The sequence below is a fragment of the Pseudopodoces humilis genome, chromosome 4 (assembly GCF_049639895.1).
Source record: "Pseudopodoces humilis isolate 2021_Gansu_Grassland_sample_001 chromosome 4, ASM4963989v1, whole genome shotgun sequence".
In the NCBI taxonomy this organism is placed as follows: Eukaryota; Metazoa; Chordata; class Aves; order Passeriformes; family Paridae; genus Pseudopodoces; species Pseudopodoces humilis.
The window spans coordinates 75,418,979-75,441,001 of NC_142203.1; the positions used below are offsets into that span (position 1 = coordinate 75,418,979).

Genomic DNA, 22,023 nt, shown 5'->3' on the forward strand with positions numbered 1-22,023 from the left:
GTTTTCTGAAGTGTGCTTTTGCACTTTTGGGGAAAATGGCAAAAAAAAGGAGAAGATAAAGATGTAAAAGGAAAGGAGTTTCCACTTGTCCCAGCTGCAAAAAGCCACTGAAATCTGGGCTCAGTTTTGTTAGAAGCAAAGCTCGTTCAATGCATTAAGGAAGCTGCAGAGGTATTAAACACTTACCTAGACTCGTGGGTTTAATGAGCACGTCGAGCACATCATAAAAAGGTAAGCTTTTCAGCTGAACATCAGGATGAACAGGCGGAATCGGAGGGGACGGCTGCTGCATCTCAAAGTGGGGCTTAGTGTCTTGGAGGAGCACGGAACTGACAGGCGAGGATGGAGACTGAGGCGTGACTGAAGTCGAAGGGAGCGGGTGAATGCCCGCGACAGCCAAGTCAGGCTCGACTGGAGAGGAACTGCTGTCCAAGTTGAACGCCGCAGGTTTTATAGCCGATAAATCCGACAGTCCCTCAATCGTCCTTGGGTACCGACGCCTATAGAGTTCTCGGATTTTTATCTGAACCGCTGGGCTGCAGCCGCTCTTCAGTAAGTGCAGTGCCCTCATCAGGAGGTCATGTTTGCGCCCACTTTTATTACGTCCAGCAAATCCCAGCAGCACTTGCAGTTCAGAAACACGAAAACTTGATACCATATTCTAGAAAGGACAGAGAGTAAAGCACAGGTGAGCCAACAGCACCCCAAAGAGGCCTTTTCAAAGAGCATGGTGCGGCATCTTTCATCATCTAATCTGACAGCTTGTTACTTTGTTATGGGTACTGCCCACACCTTCACAGAACACGAGAGTACAGTTAGTTTAAAATGAAGAAACAAAGCGTCCAGGATACAGGTTGAGTTTGCCCATGTTAATGAAAGATTTGTTTCCACACTTAAACAATAGTAACAACAAAATCTTAAATTCACAGCAGAAGTACAAGCTGTACCAAAAAGAATCTGTCTCACTTTGTGGAACAAAACACCAAACCAAAAAAATCAAGTGAATCAGTATTATCACCTGTCTTCCAACACACTTTAAGCATTTCCTTATATTATTTCCTAATTTCTGAATAGTTTGTTGTGAAACTCCCTTTATTTTGGACACTGCTAAAGGCATCCATGAACAGAGATAGGCACATCAGGTTTCATTGCTTAAAGATATGCACAGCAAGGCAGGTAGTTCTTAAAACGCTACATTATCTTATGCATACAAATGTGGTATACAGTATGATATACAAATGACATAATTGATTCTTCAAATGTCACAAACAATTCCCTTTTCTTTTCGGATCACATTCTGGTATCAAGCATCACAAAGATATCTTCAAAACAAGAAATAGTATTTATTTGGTTATAGGGTTAGTTTTGGAAGACTGAGGTCTGCAAAGTTAAAAACCTTAGAATCCTTCTGTTTGTGAAAACATAAATATAAAAGTAAAAAAGCCCACTATTCAGAAGGAAACGATCTTGTGCCTGCTGCTAACAATTAATTTTGCAAAGATGCATCACCTCACATTTTTGCAAGCAATTTATACCTCCATTTCAGAGATATAAAGTTGTCCAGAATACTTCTAACCAACTTTCTTCCTGTGTCTGGGAGACTTTTTCACTGTAGCAAGGAGGTAATGTTTTTAAAGGTGAAAGAACACCTGCCTTCAACCTGTGCTGCTACACCATGACAACTCCAGACTCAAGGATTGCAGATGAAGGTACTAACAGAAGGTAAGAAATAGCAGACATCTGGGATCAGTTCAGAAGTGCATTTGGACTTTTATTAAAGCTTTGGGCACTGATTTCAGAAGGGACACAACTCAAAATACCATGTTTTGACTCTACCTTCCAAGTCCTACTACGCAGTTACTATAGAGAGTTAATACTTGTGTTCTGCCACAGATCTGATCTCAGCTGAAGTTTTAACACAACTTTTGCCCAAACATTGAGTCAGTCACCAAAAAAGTCAAAACCTTCCCTGTGCCCCAGCTTGTTCCCTATTCTCTAATATTGTGAAAATTGTTTTGGCAGTCGACCAGTGAATTGTGTCAGATGAAAACTGAACTTAAAATCACAGGATCTAGATTGGAAAATACCTCCAAGACAATGAAGTTCAACCATTGCTCTAGTTCATATCCCCAGGAGCCACTTCCACATGGCTTTTAAATCCCCTCCAAGAACGGGGACTCCACCACTGCCCTGGGCAACTTGTGCTGGGCTGGACAACAGCCTTGGTCAAGAAATTTTTCCGAGTGTCAAATCAAGACCTCCCCTGGAACAATTTGAGGTCATTTCATCTTGTCTCCATCCCTTGTTACCTGAGAGCAGAGCCCAAACCCCCCCAGCTCCCTCAGCCGCTCCTGGGGCTCCAGCCCCTTCCCCAGCTCCGTTCCCTGCCCTGGACACACTCCAGCCCCTCGGTGTCTCTCCTGTGCTGAGGGGCCCAGAGCTGTCCCAGCACTGGAGGTGCCTCAGCAGCGCCGGCACAGGGGACGGGCCCTGCCCTGGGGCTGTGTTACACCTTGTCCACCTGGGCACACACTGACCCAAGTCCAAGTCAATGGCTATTTCTTGTGCCATTAAAACACAGGAGTAAGTAGCCAGGACCTGTCTTCTCAAGGACACATTATTTATGTACATCAAAGTGACCATCTAAAACACTATGGCAGAAACGTCACCTGGCACGCCCTGTCCACATCATTGATAAGAAAAGTTTATCGCATTTCAGCCTCTGATTTTCAACATTTCCAGACAGCCCATTTGGATGCAGTGACTTCTATCAAGAACCTGTTCTGACCAGAGCTAACACAGCAGCCTTCACATAAGTATTCCCCCAACACACTGTCTATAAATGCAACAGACACAGCAGCCAGCAAAATGTCATGGAGAGGCACTGAGTGGCTCACCCAAACTTCTAAAGAGGCCAACAGCAGATGTCACCTTAACTTCATCCCAGCAACTTCCCTCAACAGCAAAACAATACAAGATGGAGAATATTAAGTTTCCACCTGGCATTCCCCTTCTACTTTTCCTTGCTCTCAGTCAAACAGAGTGACGAAAATAAAGTGTTCCAACATCCATAAAAAATGGCTTGAAGTACTGTAACAGCCTTGTAGTAATGACATAAAAGAGAAACTGTGTTAAAAGATAATACTAGTATTCATGAATTTACAGAAAACTTCACACTGCATTCTTCTGTAGATAGCTGCATAAGCTTGATAGCAATGCCAGTTCCTTTATTTCAGATGCAGGCAGTAAGCACGATGCTTGATTCCATAATCACAATGCAAATGAGTAAAATAATCCTTTACACTGAGATTAGGGAAACAGCATGTATTGCAAAATACTGTCTATTACTCTGCCTGCTGCCTTCTGTGCATTCCTGCAAGTTAATCAAGGTGAAATGTGCAGTCGGTCACACCTCAACACAGCTAACATTTCACACAAAAAAATTTCACAAACCAGCACTTTGTTACAAAATGGATTTCATTTTACTAACAGACATAGCCTGACTTCAAAACCATAGTCATCAAAATTTTAAATTAACACCCACATTAAAAATGCTTGCAAGTATGAAAAATATACATAGTTTTGTCCATCAACATAAAAATCTTACATAGGATTTAGAAAGAAAACTTGCAAAAAGTGAGGTTTACAGGAGTATCTAAACAATAGCTTTTACAACATTTTCCCTCTAAACCTGAGTCTACTTCCTTTCAAGGCAACAACAACCATGTATATGAAAACACATCTGCCAGGGCCTAAAGGGAGAGCTACAGGAAAGCTGCCCAGGGACTGGGGACAAGACCTGCAGGGACAGCACACAGGCAGTGGCTTCCCAGTGCCAGAGGGCAGGCCCAGCTGGGATATTGGGAAGGAATTGCTGGCTGGGAGGGTGGGCAGGCCCTGGCACAGGGTGCCCAGAGCAGCTGGGACTACCCCTGGATCCCTGGAAGTGTCCAAGGATGGGGCTTGGAGCAGCCTGGGCTAGTGGAAGATGTCCCTGCCCATGGGGGTGAAGCTTCAAGGTCCCATCCAAACCAAAGCTATGATTCTGTACCCATCCTCCTCCTCAAGTTTACAAATATAGAGTGACATTCATTATCATCAACAAACTTTATGGAGATGTATGCCTAAGAACATTTATAATCATGGTGCAAGGCAGACACTGCTTCCAATAAACCCTTATCAGGTTATTTTCTTTTGGTTTTCAAGCATATCGCAGAAGACTGCAGCCTCGTTATTAATATGCTTTTCACATCACTCAATCAAGATTAGACATTCAAGCTGTGTCATGTAGATGCCGTTTTCGCTTAAGAGAAGTTCTTTACAGCTGCACAGCCCAATAAAAAAAGCTTTTTTAACACAAAAACAAAGCCATTTTAGTTTTAACATTACTCCATGATCACAAAGTAGTTTGACAGAACTCTAAGGAAGAAAACAGACTGGATAATTCAAGCACTTCTATATTCCAGAAATATTTTTCTCCCTGAAATTCATACTTGAAGGTTATAAGAAGTTTTATAGCTTTTTTTTTGTTTCTTACAGTTAAACTCTAGCAACCATGATTCATCAGCAGGAACACTGTTCTGAAGCATTAAGCCGTAGGTGTATCTGGAATGGCATTAATTTCCCAGGGAGGTTGATGTTAAGGAGCCCAGGAAATGCTGACATACCACTGAAATTAAGGGGCAGGAGTGTTTCAAAGCAAAGTAAGGGATCAAACATCTCCCCATATAAGAGCTCTGTGATTCTCTACACTCCCCTGCAATATTAACAGTCACTCTACATACCTCTCTTTAGAAATATATATATATATATATTTCTATCTCAATGCAAGGTAACAGAAAATGTCTGTTTAATTCCTGATGTATGCCTACAATAAGCAGCAACAGCTGTGGCTTTCAGAACAAGTACTGCTCGGGCAGCCAGCTGGATGCTTGCACAGCAGATGCAATCCAGCCTACTCAGATGTACTGGTCAGCTTGCCCCTAAGAGCTCTGCTTCAGCCCCATTGGCTTCCACGCAATCTCCAAAGTGTCTGAATGCTCTGTACAGAAGGGACACACCAAGGACAGGTTCCACAAATCCTCACTCCTCACTTTAATCCCTTTCATGGACGTTCGACAAAGCAGTACATTTGTGACATCTTTTGCAGTAGATTTGCGTCCGTGCTGAATTACAGCAGGCTATAAATGGGTAATGATGGTAAGGAATAACAACCTGTGTCCTGGGACGGTTGAAGACCTCTCTTCTGAGGGAAAATGTTTTCTCAAAGTGATATAACCATATATAAAGAAATGTAAGCCACAGGGAAAAATAAAGATGCCATTATTGAAATCTGTGTCAGTAGTACAGGACAGCAAAAGCAGCTCTAAAGAAAACCACAGTCAATGCAAATCATAATCACCAGATCCTCAGTATTATGGAGATTTTCCTCTACACACACTCTAGCCTGACTGCTAAATTAAGAATTAGCTCCAAAGTTACATTCACTTAATAACAGCAAAAATCCTAAGTTAAACACAAATATTTACGACATTCAAAACAAAGCTTGGCCCTTTCATTTTAGCCTCTTTTTTAGAGTACCCTAAACCACATTATCTCCTTCCTCTCTCAATCACTGCATCTCAGCACAATCAGTTAATTGTTAATGATTTTACATACAAAAAACTTTTAAGCTGTTTCGATAAACCCCCATGATGTAGAATAGTGACTGTGAACCTATGGAGAACAAAGGAATTTCATGCAGATACAAGGTAACAGCACATTATCATACGTCATTAGGAGTATTTTATCAGCATTTATGCTATTTAATGTATTCAATTTAACTGCAGCCTAAGGATCAATACAGCACCAACAGCAACTTCTCAATATCTATTCCGTCCACCATCTTAAGTTTAACCCAGACCATCATGTGGAATTTGATTTCTACCTCAAAAACATAAACTGGTCAGCATATACAATAAAATTACATTAACACAGATAAAACAAAACAGTGCTTCGCAATGAGTTTGAGGAGGACACATGAAAACAGCTCTCAGCATTTTCTTGTTAGCAATTTAGCAGTAAGCACTGCTTCACCTGATAAATGCGAGGCCATCACCTACACTGTCTTTCCAGTCTGGAAAAATAAAGCAAAAGAAGTGAAAAGATACCAGTCTGGAATGAACAAGAGATCCAATATACAGAAAAAATGAGACTTCAACTTCTGTATTTTAATAAGGTATCCAAACAACATTTTTCTTCCTGTTTGAATTGTGTGACTTCAGAACTGGGTGTGCAAGAGCAAAAAAGTAAAAGTGGGAGCCACTTCCAGCATTTATAAACGTGATTTTCCAGTAAATTTTGTGCATTCTCTCCTGCCAGAAAGGATATATTAGCACACTTCCATCTCTTCTCAACCAAATGAGCTCTTTTCCACAATGGCCATGAAACTGAACACAAATGCCACAGATTAACTTTAGCAAAGGCAGAGCCATTTGCCTATAAAGAGCCTTCTTTTTAGCCCCATAAAGTTGACACTAACAAATTACTTCAAAACATGGTTAAGCATGAACTATGAGACTGATGCTGTCACCAAAACTAGAGATCTGTTTCTGAGACTGCATGCATTCCACATTATTTGTTTCCACTTTAGAGTCAGGACGCCAGCAGAAACACAGGGGACCAAAGAACACTAAAAAACAATATGTAACCGATCCTCTTATCTACAGCATTTTGTTGAGATTCAAGCAAAGCTTCAAGCCAAATCTTGGTGAATTCAGAATCTGTTGGGAGCTGGAATCATTTTCTCACAGATGGCTCTCAGAAGGAGCTGCAGTCCCCCACTTCTGGGCCAATTCTGTTCAAAAATGTGTTTACTCGTCATCTCTGGCCTCCACACCAGACTGATGATTCTGTTCCACATCCGCCTGTGCCTGAGTAATTCCTTCAACATTTACTGGGCTGCTCTGGAGAGAGGATTATGGATAAAGGTATGAGCCAGGTTTAAAAACACATCTGTGAACAGCAGCTCTGGAAATGGTATCTCAAAACTAACTACAACTCACAACTAGACAAAATACAGTTGTGCTCTCCACATCTCAGTCACTCCCTAATACTCTAGAAACCAGTATTTTACAGAAATCAATAAACATTATTAGCTAATAAAAGCTTAATTACATGGTCTGGAAGGGTAAGACTTGGACCAGACATTGTCACCAGTATCTTGAAAACTAGCAAATATGGTTACAGCTATATCTAAATCCTTTAACAAAAGACTTCCAGAAGACCTGATGTTCCAGAAGGCAGGTTTCTTAGAGTCTGGTTTCTTTCACAACAGCCTCTCAGTTATAAACCTTGGGTCCCAGCTTCACAGGATTTTTACTGTGAAGATCCAGAGGATGCCAGGGATAGTCCTAACAAATATCAAAATGCTGCTTTGCCCTGAAAAGAAAAAAAAAAAAATGCTGCTTCTGCTTGCTTCCCTCAACAAACACGGTTTAAGAGAGAACTCTGGCCTCCTGCCTTTAGTCAGCCCTTAACAAACTACTAAAATAAATTCCACTCTCAAAATGGCCCAAGTGGCCTTTTATAAAGCAGGTAGAGATCATATACTACAGGAAACTGCTATCAACAAGACAGCAGCAAACAGCACTGCCATAAAAACATTCAGTAGGTTAATCTATAAAGCAGCCATTTCAGATCACACCTAAAGGTCAATTCAAAAAATCTACTGCAGGTGGGGGAATCTCTCTCATCTTTGGTCAAAAGCAAGATTTGGTTGTCTGAGAAAAAATTTAAGCCTCTAAATCAAGTGCCTGGTATTCAAGCAGGCACATTCAAATGCATTCTCAGATGCAATAAGAAAAAAGGAGAAATTCAGCCATGGCCTTGCAGACATGAGGCAGACAATTACATTCCAAAAATTACCTAGAGCTTTCCCACAAAAGGCCATGAATTATTATCAGACAGATACTGAACATTTAGAGAAACTCCAGGCTAAACAGATTCATCTTACAGTCACTCATTTACAAATAAGATGAATGGGAATATCAAAAGATATGTCTTCAGACTTTTTTTTTTTTTAAACAAGTGGCACCTCTTGAGTGATGAAAGGGGAGCCTTGCAGCTGGCCTGAAACACAGTTCCCTTTTCCCTCCATACTTCCTGCATTATATTTATCTATGCACCTCAGTTTCTGGTCAATTTTAAAGGTATTCAGGAACCTAACGCCCTGAGGGAGACAATCAATACTTATGGACATCTAGATAAGCGATTACAGTGCTTTGGGAGAGACAGATAACTCCACCTCAAGACTGGTGAGGAAGAAATAAAAGAAAAAGAGTCATCACTGGCACAAAGTTTACACTGGGGCTTTAGCTAAACCCTTTGAGACACCTAGGAATGAGGGCTGAGAATGGGTGAGGACCCCGAGCAAGAAAACGTGCAAATATAAACACATTTCAGGGGGGAAAAAATACCCCAACAACACAAGGCTCACTTACAAAAAAAATAAGCCAACAATTCCTAAACCTAAAACTGAGACAGAGCCCTGTTGTCCTCAGACAAAGAAACTCAGTTCTTTCCACTATATTTTTATAAGTGAGCTGCTCAGCTGCACTACCAGCGTTAGTGCTGGAAGAAGCCTCAGCATGGGAAATTCTCTGGCGATTGCAGCACATTTCTCACTGCAGGTCACACTAGCACCAACTCTTCCTGCCCACTAAAGCCCAACTCAGAGTGGCTCCTATTTAACCGGCTTTTATCCCTCCTATAACAAAGTCCAGGTGGGGTGGGGGGGGGAAGCGGCCTGCACGCGGAATGCCCACGAAGAATTCCACTTCTGCAGGTGTGGATGCTGCTGAAGGACAACCTCCGCCTTCCACACAAAGATAGCAGCGGATTGTTCAGGAAATGGAAGGGAGGAAAAGCACCAACTATGCAGTCAGCTCTTTGTGTACACTCCTTAACAAAATGAAAGGACACGCACGCACACACCCACTTCGACAAGTCTGTTACAGAGTCTTCCACCACAATATGAAAGATAATGAACCTAAGATAAAACCAGTCTGAAAAGCAGCGCTGGGTTTCACGCTGGGCAGGCACAGCTTTCCCGGCTGGAAAGCGCTCCATGGATTTCCACAGATTCCACAACTATCAGCATTTTTAACAGCCCGGTGGTTATTCACCGCCCTCTCTTCAGCTGCACGGAGCGCGGGGCCCAGCAGGAGCCTTTCGAGCCCTGGGGCCGCTCGGCAGCGCCGAGATGGCTTTTAAAATGTCGGGAGGAGCGGGAAGAACCTTCCCGGCGGCAGCAGCAGCACAGCCCGCGCGGCGGGGTTGGGGATCGGGGCACTAACAGGGAGGGTCTCCCCAGGCAGACCCCGCCGACCCCCGGGAAGTCGGAGCGGGCCCCGCTCCTTCCCTCCCTCCCTCTCACCCCGGGGATGGCGCAGGCCCCCCAGCACCGACATCTTGCCCCCGCCGCCACCTCTCTTCCCTCCTTCCTCCTCACCCGCAGCTCCTCGAAATCCGCCATTTTCTACCCGCCGCCGCCGGGCGCCGCCGCCACCATCATCGTGCACCCGGAGCGCGCTCCCGGCACGTGGCGGGGAGGGCGGGCCGGCGGGAAGGGCGGCAGGGAGGGGCGGGGGGACCTGAGGGGAAGCTGGGCTAGGGTGGAACGGACACACTGGAACCCTCAGGGGAAGCTGCTAGAGTGGTAGAGACACCGCGGGAACCCTGAGGGAAAACGGCCAGGGATGGCACAGACACACCAGCAACCTGAGGGGAAACTGGGCTAGGGTGGTACGGACACACCAGGAACCCTGAGGGGAAACCGGCCATGGATGGCACTGACACACCGGCAACTCTGAGAGGAAACCGGCCGGCGGTGGTACAGACTGGGAATTGTAAGGGAAAGCCACTCCAGCTGTGTACACACACCCGTAGGTACCAGCCCCAATTACCCGGTGCTCCTGCAGCAGCTCTGGGGTGCAAAGAATTCAGGTGGCCCTGGAAATTATCCTGGGAGACCACAGAATCACAAAATAAAAATTACTTCTGGAGATCACCCAGACCAAACCCCTGACAAGGCAGAATCACACAGAGCAGGTCACACAGGAACTCCAGGTGGGTTTGAAATGTCTCACAGACGGAGACCCCTCGACCTCCCTGGACCCCCTCTACCAGAGCTGTGCCACCTTCAACATAAAGAAGTTCCTCCTCATGCTGAGGTGAAACTTTTTGTATTTTAGTTGTGGCCATTTCTCCTTATTTGGTTGCTGGACACCACCAAAAAGAGTTCAGTACCATTCTCTGGACACCCCTTCGAAATGTTTGTCTGCATTTAGATTCCCGTCTCAGTCTCCTGTAGACTAAACATGCCCAGATGTTGCAGTCGCTCATCACAAGAGAAACTCCAGACACCTCATCATCCTTGTGCCCTCCACTGGACATTCCACTTGTACTGAGGAGCCCAGAACTGGACACACCTGCCATAATTCCTCCCCTCCAGGAGGAACGCACCACTTGAATTGTTCTATTAAAAACCAACCAACCAAAAATAAAAAAGAAAAACCAAGCAAACCAGCAAATCAGAGAATAAAAGAAATAAAACATATTCCAGTTTGCAGTTGAAGTGGATTAAATAGAAAGCTTATGATTTTACAGCCCAGTTTATCCACCCAATCAAGAGCACTCATAATTTGTATTATAATGATGATGCAGCACGTTTTATTAATAAAAAATGAAGAGAAAATGTCACCAGCAGTAAGCTTCAAAAACTGGATAATGGGTTTCCTGCTGCAAGAGAAATGTTGAGACATTTACAGAAAAATAAACATCGAGGTGCAGCCGAGAATACTGTTTTCAAAATCAGCCAGAGATCATTACCTAGTCACAATAATTACCTACTCACAATATTCAGTTTAATCGGCAACTTGGCTGTAAAACCAAACAACCGATTTATTGCAATAAAAAATAGCAAAGATTCAGCCAACAAACAGGCGAGCAGCCAACACAACCCAAACAAGAAGACGAAGAGACACTGGAAAAGAGGCCTGAAATGCAAAACATATTTGCTCGTATTAACCAAAAGGCAGCTAGTTTTGCACAATCAAGACATCCAGAGCAGCAACTGCAATGGTAATTTATAGTAAGGCCAAGGGACAGGCCACGTTGGCAGCAGACTCTGCAAGTAGGGATGCTGGCAGGCAGTTTTGGGAACAAATAGCTGAGTTTTTCTAGAAGATACTGATCCCTGCCATGCACACTAGCTGTGGGCACTTAATGCTGCTACAAGAGCTGGACACCAAGGAACTCAATAATTAACATCATTAGCTGTAATTTTGCAGCAGCTTTCTGAGACAGCCTTTCCTTTTTATTTACTAATTACTCCAGGTTAAACCCATTAATGTGCCAAAGTTTTCCACTGCAGGCACAGATACCTAGTCCTCTGCATTAATGGCTTTTGTGCTTGGCATTATGACACCCTTTTTCCTAAAGATTTAAACATAAGGAGTTCATTAATTTCAAACTCCTTCTGTTAGTCAAAACCAGGAATCGACAGGCTAATAAAACATGCCATCTGCCACACCACTGCCTGAGTTCAGCTCCTAAGTCCAACAAATGCTTATTTTTCCCTCCAATTCAATACCAGACTAAAGGGGCAAGCTGCAGGTTAGACTCTCTTAGATCACTAAAGCATGACCAGACCAAAGCCTTCCTTTGTTCTTTTAAAAAACCCTCAAGTGTTCCTTCCTTCAAACACACCAGGAAGGACATCAGTGTTCAAGCTCACATCAGAGCCAGGCAGTTCTTTTCTAGTGTACACTCACATCTCACTTCATAACCACATCTTTCAACCTTTCCATTCATCTTATCCGCAGTATCTGCAGGGATAAGAGCAAACACTATTTCTATACACTTCACATGCATAAGATAGGAGTTTACATAGTAGCTGTCCCTAATATTTTATGGAAATGTTCTTTTATAATAGGTTGTTTTCCTCAATCTTTCCCTTTCTACTACATCTCTGGGGACCTAGCCTCAAAAAAAATTTAAAAAAAATAAAAAATAAAAAAGAGGACTTTTGGTCCCCCTCAATTTTTCTTAGAGCACAGGCCATTTTCTCTCCCATTCCATTATCTCAACACAAAAATTTCTTTCAAATATCCCTCTTCTGTTTTTCCAGTAACTAGAATTAATCTCCCCTTTTGTTCTAGTTCTTCAAAATCCTGATGTTTTATCACAACTTCTCACACACACATCAACTCCAGGCTTACACTCCACAGCTACCAACTCATCTTTGCTAAATTTCAACATTTCCAATATTTCTCTTTCCATCAAACTTCTAAGAAACCTACCTCAAATGTCAGACTTTCTTCCGGGATCCAAAACTTCTGCCTCTTCTTTGACCTCCATCTTCGATACCCCTTTCTTCCTCTCCTCTTTCTTCTCGCTAAACCTGCTGCTGCGTTGCCTGAAACATTTCCCAGGCTCTTCCCTTGAGCATTTTCCGAATTTTCAGTTTTGGTGTTAAAACTCGGCCCAGCACCAGCCATTGGAGGAGACCTTCCCCAAGGCATCCAGGGCATATTCCTATCTCCCAGAAAATCACAGAATTAGTCACCGGGGTTTTTGTCTTCCCCAGCAGGCTCTAATTAGAGTAAGGAACGAGCCTATAGGTGCTAAGCAACCTGCCGCCTAAATGGAGGCTTGTTAGGGAAAAAAAACCACACATCTGGTTTCAACCTTTTCTAGTAATCTTTCTAGTGCTATGCACAGTATGTCCATACAAGCACTGCCTGTTCCCACAGCTGTGTTAACTACGGAAAGACATCCAAACATCCAAATAAACCCTCCCAGCCTTCCACAAACGCTGCAGTTAAAAAAAAAAAAAAAAAAAGAAAAAAAAAAATCAAACAAACCCAAACAAACAAGAAAAGCCCAAAACAACAAACAAAACCACTCTACAGCTGCTCGCAGGATTGCAACAATTGCTCTTATCAGCATCATACCTCATCAAACCCCTCCTGTGCTGCTTAACCAGCTGTTAATACACTACAGACTGTGAACTGCAGGCAGGGATAGGGCTGGGGTGACTGGGTGGAAAGTAGATTTGTTTTGTATGTGCTGCATTTAAAGAAAAGAATTTTAAGAGGTCAGCCTTAAGCTTCTCCATCATCTCTTGTACCCCACAGTCATATATTTTTTAAGGTAACATTATAAGTGAATGGCAAAAATACTTAAGTGGTAGACAGTGCCTACAGCCCTCTTGTATGAGGTCTAGAGCTGTCAAAGCACAGAGGCTGAAAGACAACCTTAATCATGCTGCTGGAAAAAAAAATGTGGGTTCTACCCATATGACAAAATACTCTAAGTTGGATACTCAGGTTGGACAGGGCTTGGAGTAGCCTGGTCTTGTGGAAGGTGTCCCTGTCCGAGGCAGGGCATTGGAACTAGAAGGTCTTTAAGGTCCCTCCAATCCAAACTCTGATTCTGCTTATTGGAAAGAAATCATTTATGTGCCTGCATTGTATCTGCATTTTCTATGCAGCTGTTTGATAAAACAGAGTTTGGGTGGGACATAATCTTCTGACAAGGTGATACTGTTTCGTTTTGCATTTTTTTTTTTTTCTTTTATATGTTCTCTATATTATCACACATATACTTGCAGCTCTCTAGTCTGCTGTTTCAGTAGCTAGTCTTCCCATGGCCTTTCCCTAAACAGAAAGACAAAACAATTCTAAAGCTCCAAGGCCAGAGGGTACAAGGCCCCTATCCTATCTTATTTTCCCCGGGAACCATGGCCAAGGACAACTCTTGGAGATACATTCTCATGGAAAAAGTACAGCCAGTGCTGAGGGGGGGCTCCAGAGAAGGGGCTTGACCTGGAGGGGAATCACATCACCTCTTGTCCTCCTAACTGGTGCTTTTTATCAATTATGCTAATTTCCTAAAACCTATAAAAATGTACTGATCTCTGGGGGGGGTGGGCTTTTGTAGATATCTTTCCATAACTGCTCCTGAAGGCAGTTATAAAAGATCCTCTTTTATATTACCTCCATACTAAAATTATCACAATTTTCATTTCCAGGTTGGGAAAAAAGCAACAAAGGCACATGATGAATATAGTTATACATAATTACATTGACAATAGATATATTAAAGTTTAGAAAAATCCAAATTAGAAACCTAATGTATTTATATATATATATATATATATATATTCTAATCAGTTTTGATAATGAAATATTAATTTTGCCTGCCCATCCTAACACACTGCAATGATACACCTATATTTTGTTAATAAGACCAACAGCAAAATATTTAAATTTTGTTATAGAGTTGCTTATTTGATCATTCTTATTTTTATTAAATTCTGTCTATTGACATAGGCCTAGATTTTACAGTCTTGAACACAGCCTTCCTGACTGTGGGTGAGCATTTGCCTCTATGGACAGTTTTTGTGAAAATTACCCTCAATTTTTGTTCAAAGGATTTGAAGAGTCTCTTCAAAACTATAGGAAACCACATATTAAGTTAGCATTACTCCTTTAACAGTAATGATGGAAAACTCTCCAGGTAAGCATAGCCCAGAACCCAGGCTGCTTTCCCAAGTGATGAACTTGGGATTCTGACTTCAATTACAGAAATTTCTCTTTCAGAGCCATAAAAAAGAGGCCCACGATAATGGAAAAACAAATGCTGTTACCCACTGTATTACCACATTAAGGCCACAAAATTAAGCACACGGTCTAGTAAAGTTAGTTAGAGAAATATTAATCTGATCTGCTTTGAAAAAAAAAAAAATTGAAAAAATGTTTTATGGGAGAAATGTAATAAAAAAATATGTGTATTAAATTGCATCCTTGACACAATGAATATATATTACATTTGCAGCAGAACTACCTGAGCTGTGAACACACACTGATGCCTGTGTTGGCATATACCAGATTGGGAAAGTTCTGGAAAAGGGCTGGGGAAACATTCCAGAGTGAGAACAGAGTGGCACCAAAAGGACAAAGCCATATTGGAGTATTGGTGGTTATACTGAGGAGTATTTTTGGAAGAAGGTCGGGATGTCTGGAAAAAACATGTCTTTGAGGATGAGAGAATGAGATGCTAAGCAAGTGTAGTACAGAATCCCAAAATATTTTGGGTTGGAAGGGACCTTAAAACTCATCCAGTTCCATCCCCCTGCTGTGGTCAGGGACACCTTCCATTAGACCAAGTTGTGTTGCATGATCATTACCCCATCCAAGAACTGAGCAGCTGTTGGATTTGGGAGCAGGGATAATTAAAGTCCTTCCTACAAAGCCATCATGTGTCCATCAATTCCTCTTCCCACTGTGTGAGAAAAGCACAGGATTCCTCATAAAAGAGGAGTTTTAGTAGAGGTCCTGAGCTTTAGGTTTTGTCTTGCTTGATCATAGGTTCTCCTCCAGCTGGACTGAAGCTGGACCACGTCCAACAGGCACAATTCACCTCTCTGATAACTCACACCTTGAATCCCAGGAGGCTACAACCAGGCAGCCGAGTTGTGCTCCAAAAGAGAGCTTCTCACAGCCCTGTGTCTCAGTGGTGGTCTCCATTTTAATGCCCACTGGCACATCCTTGATGCGAAGGGCAAACTGCACTCTGCTGCTTCTCAGGCACATCTCAGCTGTGTGGGCGAGCTGGGCTGCGCTCATTTGGGCTGTTTAGGCTTGATTTGGCTTGCTCGGGGTGGGGTTTGGTTAGATTGGCATGGTTTGGGTTGGATTGGCATGGTTGAGGTTGCTTTGGGTCATTTTGGATTGGTTAGGGACAGGACCCCTCCATCCCCTCAGCCCGAGCCCCTCGCCCAACCGGCCCCCACCCCGCGCCACCCAGGCGACCTCGGCGCCCATTGGCCAGCGCCACCTTCCGCCCACTCTTTTCTACTCGTGATTGGACAGGACTTCAGTCAATCTTTCACCTTCCGACGTTCCGATTGGCTGCGCTGGGGAGGCGGGGCGCGCCTGTCCCCCTCGGGGGTCGGCGGTGTGCGGGTCCGGGCTCTCGGTGGGTTATTCCCGGCTGCGTTCCCGGTAACATTCCCGGTAGCATTCCCGGTGGCGTCCCTTGCCGTCATGGAGCTCTCCTCCCAGGCTCTGAGAACCACCCACCAGGCGAGGGAAGCGGTGAGAACCGCCGGAACGGGCGGCTGCGCGTCGCGGTTGCGCGTCGGGTTGCCATATCAACCGGGAGGGGGCGCTCTGCGCATGCGCGGCGGTTGGTGCTGTTATGGCGGTTGGGACGGGGGCTGGGTATGATGGGGAAGTGCGTGCGTGCATCGCCCACAGCTTCTCTCTAAATGGTTCTGGAGCAGTAGGCACGGCCAAAGGGGACAATCCGTATTCCTTTCTCCACTCGCTTTTGTTTCAAAAAGTTGAGCCTGTACTGCCCTACCCCTGGGAGTGTGCCAGGTTGGGTTGGACGGGGCTTGGATCAACCTGGGGTAGTGAGAGGTGTCCCTGCCAATGGCAGGATTTGGAAATGGATGGTCTTAAGGTAATTTCCAACCCAAACCATCCTGTGATTCAGTGATTCTATGGTTCTTGCTCTAGAAACCCAGAAACAGCAAGATTTTGCTGAATTTCATAATCTGTTCTTTTGCTTCCATCTGCTGGTTAAATTGCACCAGAGGGAGAGAGGCAGCAGGGACACTAAAAGTCTTTCTCATGAGGCTGTTGGGTGCTTTTCTTGCATGCACCAATCTCTCTTCCCTCTTGAGAGTGAAAAGTTCAGGATTCTTCACAAAAGAGGTGTTTTGGGAGGAGACATGAGACTGAGCTTTAGGAGTTTTATCAACCTCTTGTAGAATCATAGAATTTTCTGGCCTGGAAGGTACCCATGAGGATCATTGTGTTTACTCCTGGCCTTGCACAGCCCCAAAACTCTTCATGTTCTTGAGAGCATTGTCAAAACGCTCCTGGAGCTCTGGCAGCCTTGGACCACTCCTTGGGGAGCCTGTTAAGTGCCCAACCACCCTCTGGAAGAAGGAGGAAGAACCTTTTCCTGATAACGAGCCTAAAACCCTGCTGACCCAGTTCCGTGAAATTTCCTTTGGTTGTGTCACTGGTCACCAGAAAGAGGAGATTGAGGCCTGCCCCTGAGTTTCCTCTCTTCAGGAAGTGTTAATAGGATAAATATACTTACCTAGGAATGGGATCCTCTATCATGGTCTCTTTCTGAGCTTTAAAGGGAATTCAGATCTCAGCCGCCGAGAATGGAGCCTGAAGGTGTGGTATTGAAACAGCATCAACATGCAGGAGGAGAGGACAAAAGGGGACCTGATCTTTAACCTCACCAGTGGGGATTTGCATGGTCTTTGTCCCAAAGATGTTGCTGGATACTAAATGCAGAAACATTTGTGGAACTGGGAATTAGAGCTCAAGAGCTCTTCCCTATCAGCTGTGCCATAGGATTTGGCTTGATGTGCTTTTGTTAAACTGGTTTCTTTCATAGCCTTTTGGCAGGATGGATTTGAGGAATAGTCTATATCAGGTATAGAGATGAGGTAGTCATTTATGTTCTGCAGAGGAGCAAAAGTTTGGAGCCTCTTTTTTTAATTAGTGACTTGAAGAACCACCTGAAGCTGCCAAGAGGACTTTCTGCTTCTTGTTCCCAGTCATAAGTTCTATGGTGAGCTTGCTGTATGTCTTTAATTATGAAAGCTCATTGTAATCCTTGAAAAACTTTGGCAACTCTATTGTTTGCAGCAGCCTTGTATAATTTGGAAGAGAGAAGAGGGCAAAACGCCCTTTCTTTGTCCTGGGAAACTAAATGGCAGTCAAGTTATACATTGTTTAAAACTCACCAGTTCCATTCTCTGCTTGTGTTTCTCAAAAAGTATGGTCAGCAAGCCAGACAAGAACTGAACATTCAGCCTTCTGAAAGGCCTGTCAAGATATCCAGAGGGCTATGGGGAATGGGAAGCTGTGGGAATACAGGGTTGTGGAGGGAGGAGGAAGACTAGGCGAGCCCATCAAGCCTCTCTGTCCTGGCATATGGTGCCAGCTTGATTTTGAGGAACTCCACCTTTGTCAGCATCCTGGGATCCCAAAGACAAAGAGGGAAGGGGCTCTGCGTGTGTATTATGATGAGTGCTTTCCCTGTGTGATTGCACAGCCACCTGGCTGCCTCTTGTCTGAATTCCTAATCAGAGATCTTTCTGAACACATCCTGACTGCCCCAGTTGGACGCCCATAGAGTGCATACACTAAAGCAGAATAGTTCTTATTCCCAAGCTCCCTAGATGATGACTTACTCTTGTAGCTCTCTATTTTTCATCCAAACAAACATATTCATGCAGAGTATATAGGGTCAAATGATGACAAAATGTTACTGAGTTAAATCAATCTTTTAGTAGGTCCATTAATTTTGGGAAATTACACAAGAGGCTTGGTTGATTTAGTATGTAAATGCATTTTAGCAAAAGGTGTGGAAATGACTAAACAAACAATTTCACCTAAAGGTGCACAACTCTATTAGAGTTTAATTTAAAATGACTCAAAAAAAGGAATGTGTGCCACTCTTTTGTTAAGCTAGAAATAAATAAAATAACTCTATAAGTGTTGAAGCTAATTAGTTAAGTGCTCAACTATTTAGTTTTTAAAACAAGATCACATTTAAGTGCCTTAAGGTTTTATTAATTTCATGGACCCCAAAATCCCCTATAGTAATTGAAAATTTAATTACATACGTTTTTCTGTCCTTTTAAGAACGGAAGCTTATTAAACTTTAAACATTTAAACATCTATTGAAATACCAGTGGCTATAAACAACATGCAATTCTAAATACTAATTAAACAGGAAGGCTAGATCACTATAAAGCTAAACTGAATTTTAAGTAACTTTGCACTGGTAAGTACTCCTGGTTTTTTCATGCTGTGTAAGATTTGCCATTTCCTCACTAAGAAGTTCTGTGCAGTGTTAGTATCTGTCTGGACTGTGGCAGGCAGGGTTTTTTTGTGACATAAGTGCAGCGGGGCAGTCCTTAGAGGACAAACTGGAGCTCAGGACAGCAGACCACAGCAGGCAGAGAGCTCTTTTAAGGAGACAGATAGAGCTGCTGGTGGCACTGGCACAGACAGAGCTCATCTGCCTCGTGGAAAGAGTGTGTGCTAAAATAATGGTGAAATAATAATGTGCTAAAATAATGGCTAAAGTAATGGTGAAATGCAGGAAAGAGATGGGTGGGACTGATCAGGCAATAATGATAAGTGTGCCACTGGTACACTTGGTAACAGTGCATCTTGAAAGCTTCTTGATTTTTCCTTTGTTTTATAGAATATTCACAGAACTGGGCTACCAGAGATATCTTGGTTTAGTTTTTCAGGTCCAACCTAATTCAAGTCATTGTGAGTCAATCACAATAACTAATAATAACTAACAACTGATTACCAGCTTACTTAATTTTCTTTGGACATATGTCTGACTTCTCAAAATCAGCCATTGCTCTTTGCATTCTTCTTAGAAAAGGTTAAAGAGAGAATTAACCTCTCCATCTAAATTCTCTTCTCATTTTTACATAGGGCTCTTTTGGGATGTAAAGGTTCATTTTTCCTTCTGTTTGGTCAGCACAACCAGAAGAACATTGCTATGTCAAGGTTGAAGAAGGCAGGTCACATGTAGACACAATGTTATCCTACCCCCAAAGCAACTCTGTATTTAAGTTATTTGAGATGCTGCCAATCACTGTATCACTATTTATACTAGAACTTAAAATGCTTTAGGGACAGCAGAAGTAACAAAAGGGGATGAACAGCAGTAGATGACATGCCAGAACACAAATTCTTTTCAAGGAAAGTTCCAAGCATGGATCATGAACCCTGTCAGTCCATCAGGCAGAGGCAATTCCTCTCTTGTCAGAATATCCATGTTTATTACATGAAACGCTTGATGTGTTTGTCTGCTGTGGCAGCCACTCTGCATACTGTGTTTTAAATATTCAGAGGTAGCTGTAACCTTGCCCTTTGATATGTTAGCAAACACAACAGTTAATCTTTCTCAGCGTAAACCCTCAGGAGCAGTTGCATTTCAAAGGACGTGCAGGTGGGATTCTCAGCAAGTGATGAATCCAGCTTCCTTTTTGCTCATCCAGATGTTTTTTGGAAGATTCATGTCATCTGGGAGAAATGGTAAAAAGGGCAATAGTTCAAAATCTGCTTTCCAAGCACCAGACTACCAAAAGATTCATCTCAGAGTGTGTCTGTTCTCTCTTTCCTCATGGCAGTTCTCAGAATTGGTTCATTTCTTGTTGCAGCACCTCCCAGGAACCAGTCTGCTTCATTCAAGAGTTACCAATCTATAAAACATTTACACAGCACTCCTTTTTCTCCAAAACGGTCCAGAAAAATTATCTTTGTACCACCACTGAAGTGATATTGTAACTTCCTTTTGGAAACACTTTCCCAAGAGGGTATCAAGGGTAGTAAAGGTAGAAAGGGGAAATGTTGGTATTTTTTCCCCCTTTTCCCCAGCCAGTTTTAGCCTTCATTCTAGAAAAACAGAATGAAGATTCTATGAGTCTTTTTTGCAATATGTGAAATGCCAATACACTTTGACTCTGCTGGAAGCGTTAAGCGGAAACCCCAGCTTTTCCTTTTTTGTGACACTAGATGTCCCCACGACTGAAGCAAACATCCCAGGAAATACCTGCTGGACTGGGATACTTTTCCCTAGTTCTACCCAGTACTTTTTACAGGCTGGCAGATTTTATTTTGAAATAAAAAAGTAGCTGATGGTGCTATGTCAAGTGTTGAAATTAGGAGTGGAATGCCATGTGTTACCCAGCACTGTGTACAGAGCAGAGGGAGGTCTATCCTAGCAAAGGAATGGTGCATAAAGAGGTAAATTGGTTTTGCACCACCCAAAAAATGCCTTTGATTTTTGGAATAAATAATTCTCTGCTATCAGAAGTTTGCTATGATTGCTCTCTCTTCCAAGAGACGGGAAGGAATACAGTAATGATCTTTATGTATATTTCTTTAGCACATCTTGTGGGGTTTAAAAGCATCACCCTTGGTCAATAGTATTCCTTGGCATCTTTGTGTGCCAGGCACAGGCAGAGAGCAGCCCAGGTCCTTGATGGTAGGGCTCTGTTTGCAGTATGAAGGGGGCAGAAATCTGTGTTTGTCACCCACAGGCAGCACACTTGAACTGGGCTTTTTCTTGGGGGTGGATGTGGGCACTGCTCGTTTGGTGGGATGGAAGGGAGGGAAACTGGGGGTGGAAGCAGGAGCCTGTGTAGCTTTACTGTGCAGTGTGATCTGTGCTGTGCAAGCAATAGAAATTGCTTCTCTTTCCCCATCTGTTAAGTGCCACTCCTTCATGTTCACACCAGATCCTTGCAAATAATCACAGAAGCAAAGGAAAGACAGGATACCTCAAGTTTGAGGGGACCCATGAGGATCATCGAGTCCAAATCCCAACACGACCCAACCTGAAAGAGAAGTGAAGTCATTAATTTGCCTAAATGTGTGTTTGGCCATACCTACTTTCCCTGTGGTCAAGTTTCAAGTTTCAAGTGCCAGTGAGACAGACCAAAGGCAATGTGCTGATTTCTAGAGATTTTGTTGTAGCAAATTCTGTTATGACCTGAAAATCTCCGAAGTTTTCTGCAGACATTGAGCATATATGGCATGTTTCATCAGAGTAAGTTTTTATTCCACCATCTTGCATGGTTCTTCTTCCACTGCCCCTTATCCTCTACTTGATATTGCATCTGATAATCTCTCAGATGAAGCTTCACTGTGTGAAGACAAGGATGTTTTATGCTGCCTTATTTTTATTGCTGAACCATTTGTGAATGACTTTGGGTTCTCCAATGTGTCCAAGACATCCACGGGACTGACTCCATATTGACATTTCTTCACGCTGAGTCCTGATTTTGGTCAGTCCTGTGTTAAAATTGTGCAAGTTTCGTGTTACCACAATCCACTAATTCTTCCAGTGTCTGTGTTTAATTTGCTTTGTTTATACATCAAAGCCTATGAAGTGGGAGGTGTTACAGCTGGT

At 43.1% G+C, this 22,023-nt stretch overlaps 1 protein-coding gene across 9 annotated transcripts in view; it reads right to left on the reverse strand.

Annotated features, from left to right (window-relative positions):
• The window catches only part of PIAS2 (protein inhibitor of activated STAT 2), a 30,363-nt gene extending 17,759 nt beyond the window's left edge, over positions 1–12,604 (reverse strand). For 4 of the 9 annotated variants that reach the window (XR_015772380.1, XR_015772379.1, XR_015772382.1 and 1 more), the window contains exons 1-2: positions 12,342–12,598; positions 187–661 (exon numbers count right to left, since the gene is read on the reverse strand). Coding sequence is in view for 5 of the 9 variants with exons in the window: in XM_088054081.1 (XP_087910207.1) it covers positions 187–661; positions 12,342–12,572 (706 nt within the window). In the remaining 4 variants the exon portion in view is untranslated. Of the gene's footprint in view, positions 1–186; positions 662–9,490; positions 9,581–12,341 lie in introns of those variants that run through there. The other 5 variants (XM_005528085.3, XM_014257048.2, XM_088054081.1 and 2 more) reach the window with 4 other exon arrangements.
• Between the last annotated feature and the right edge of the window lie 9,419 nt (positions 12,605–22,023).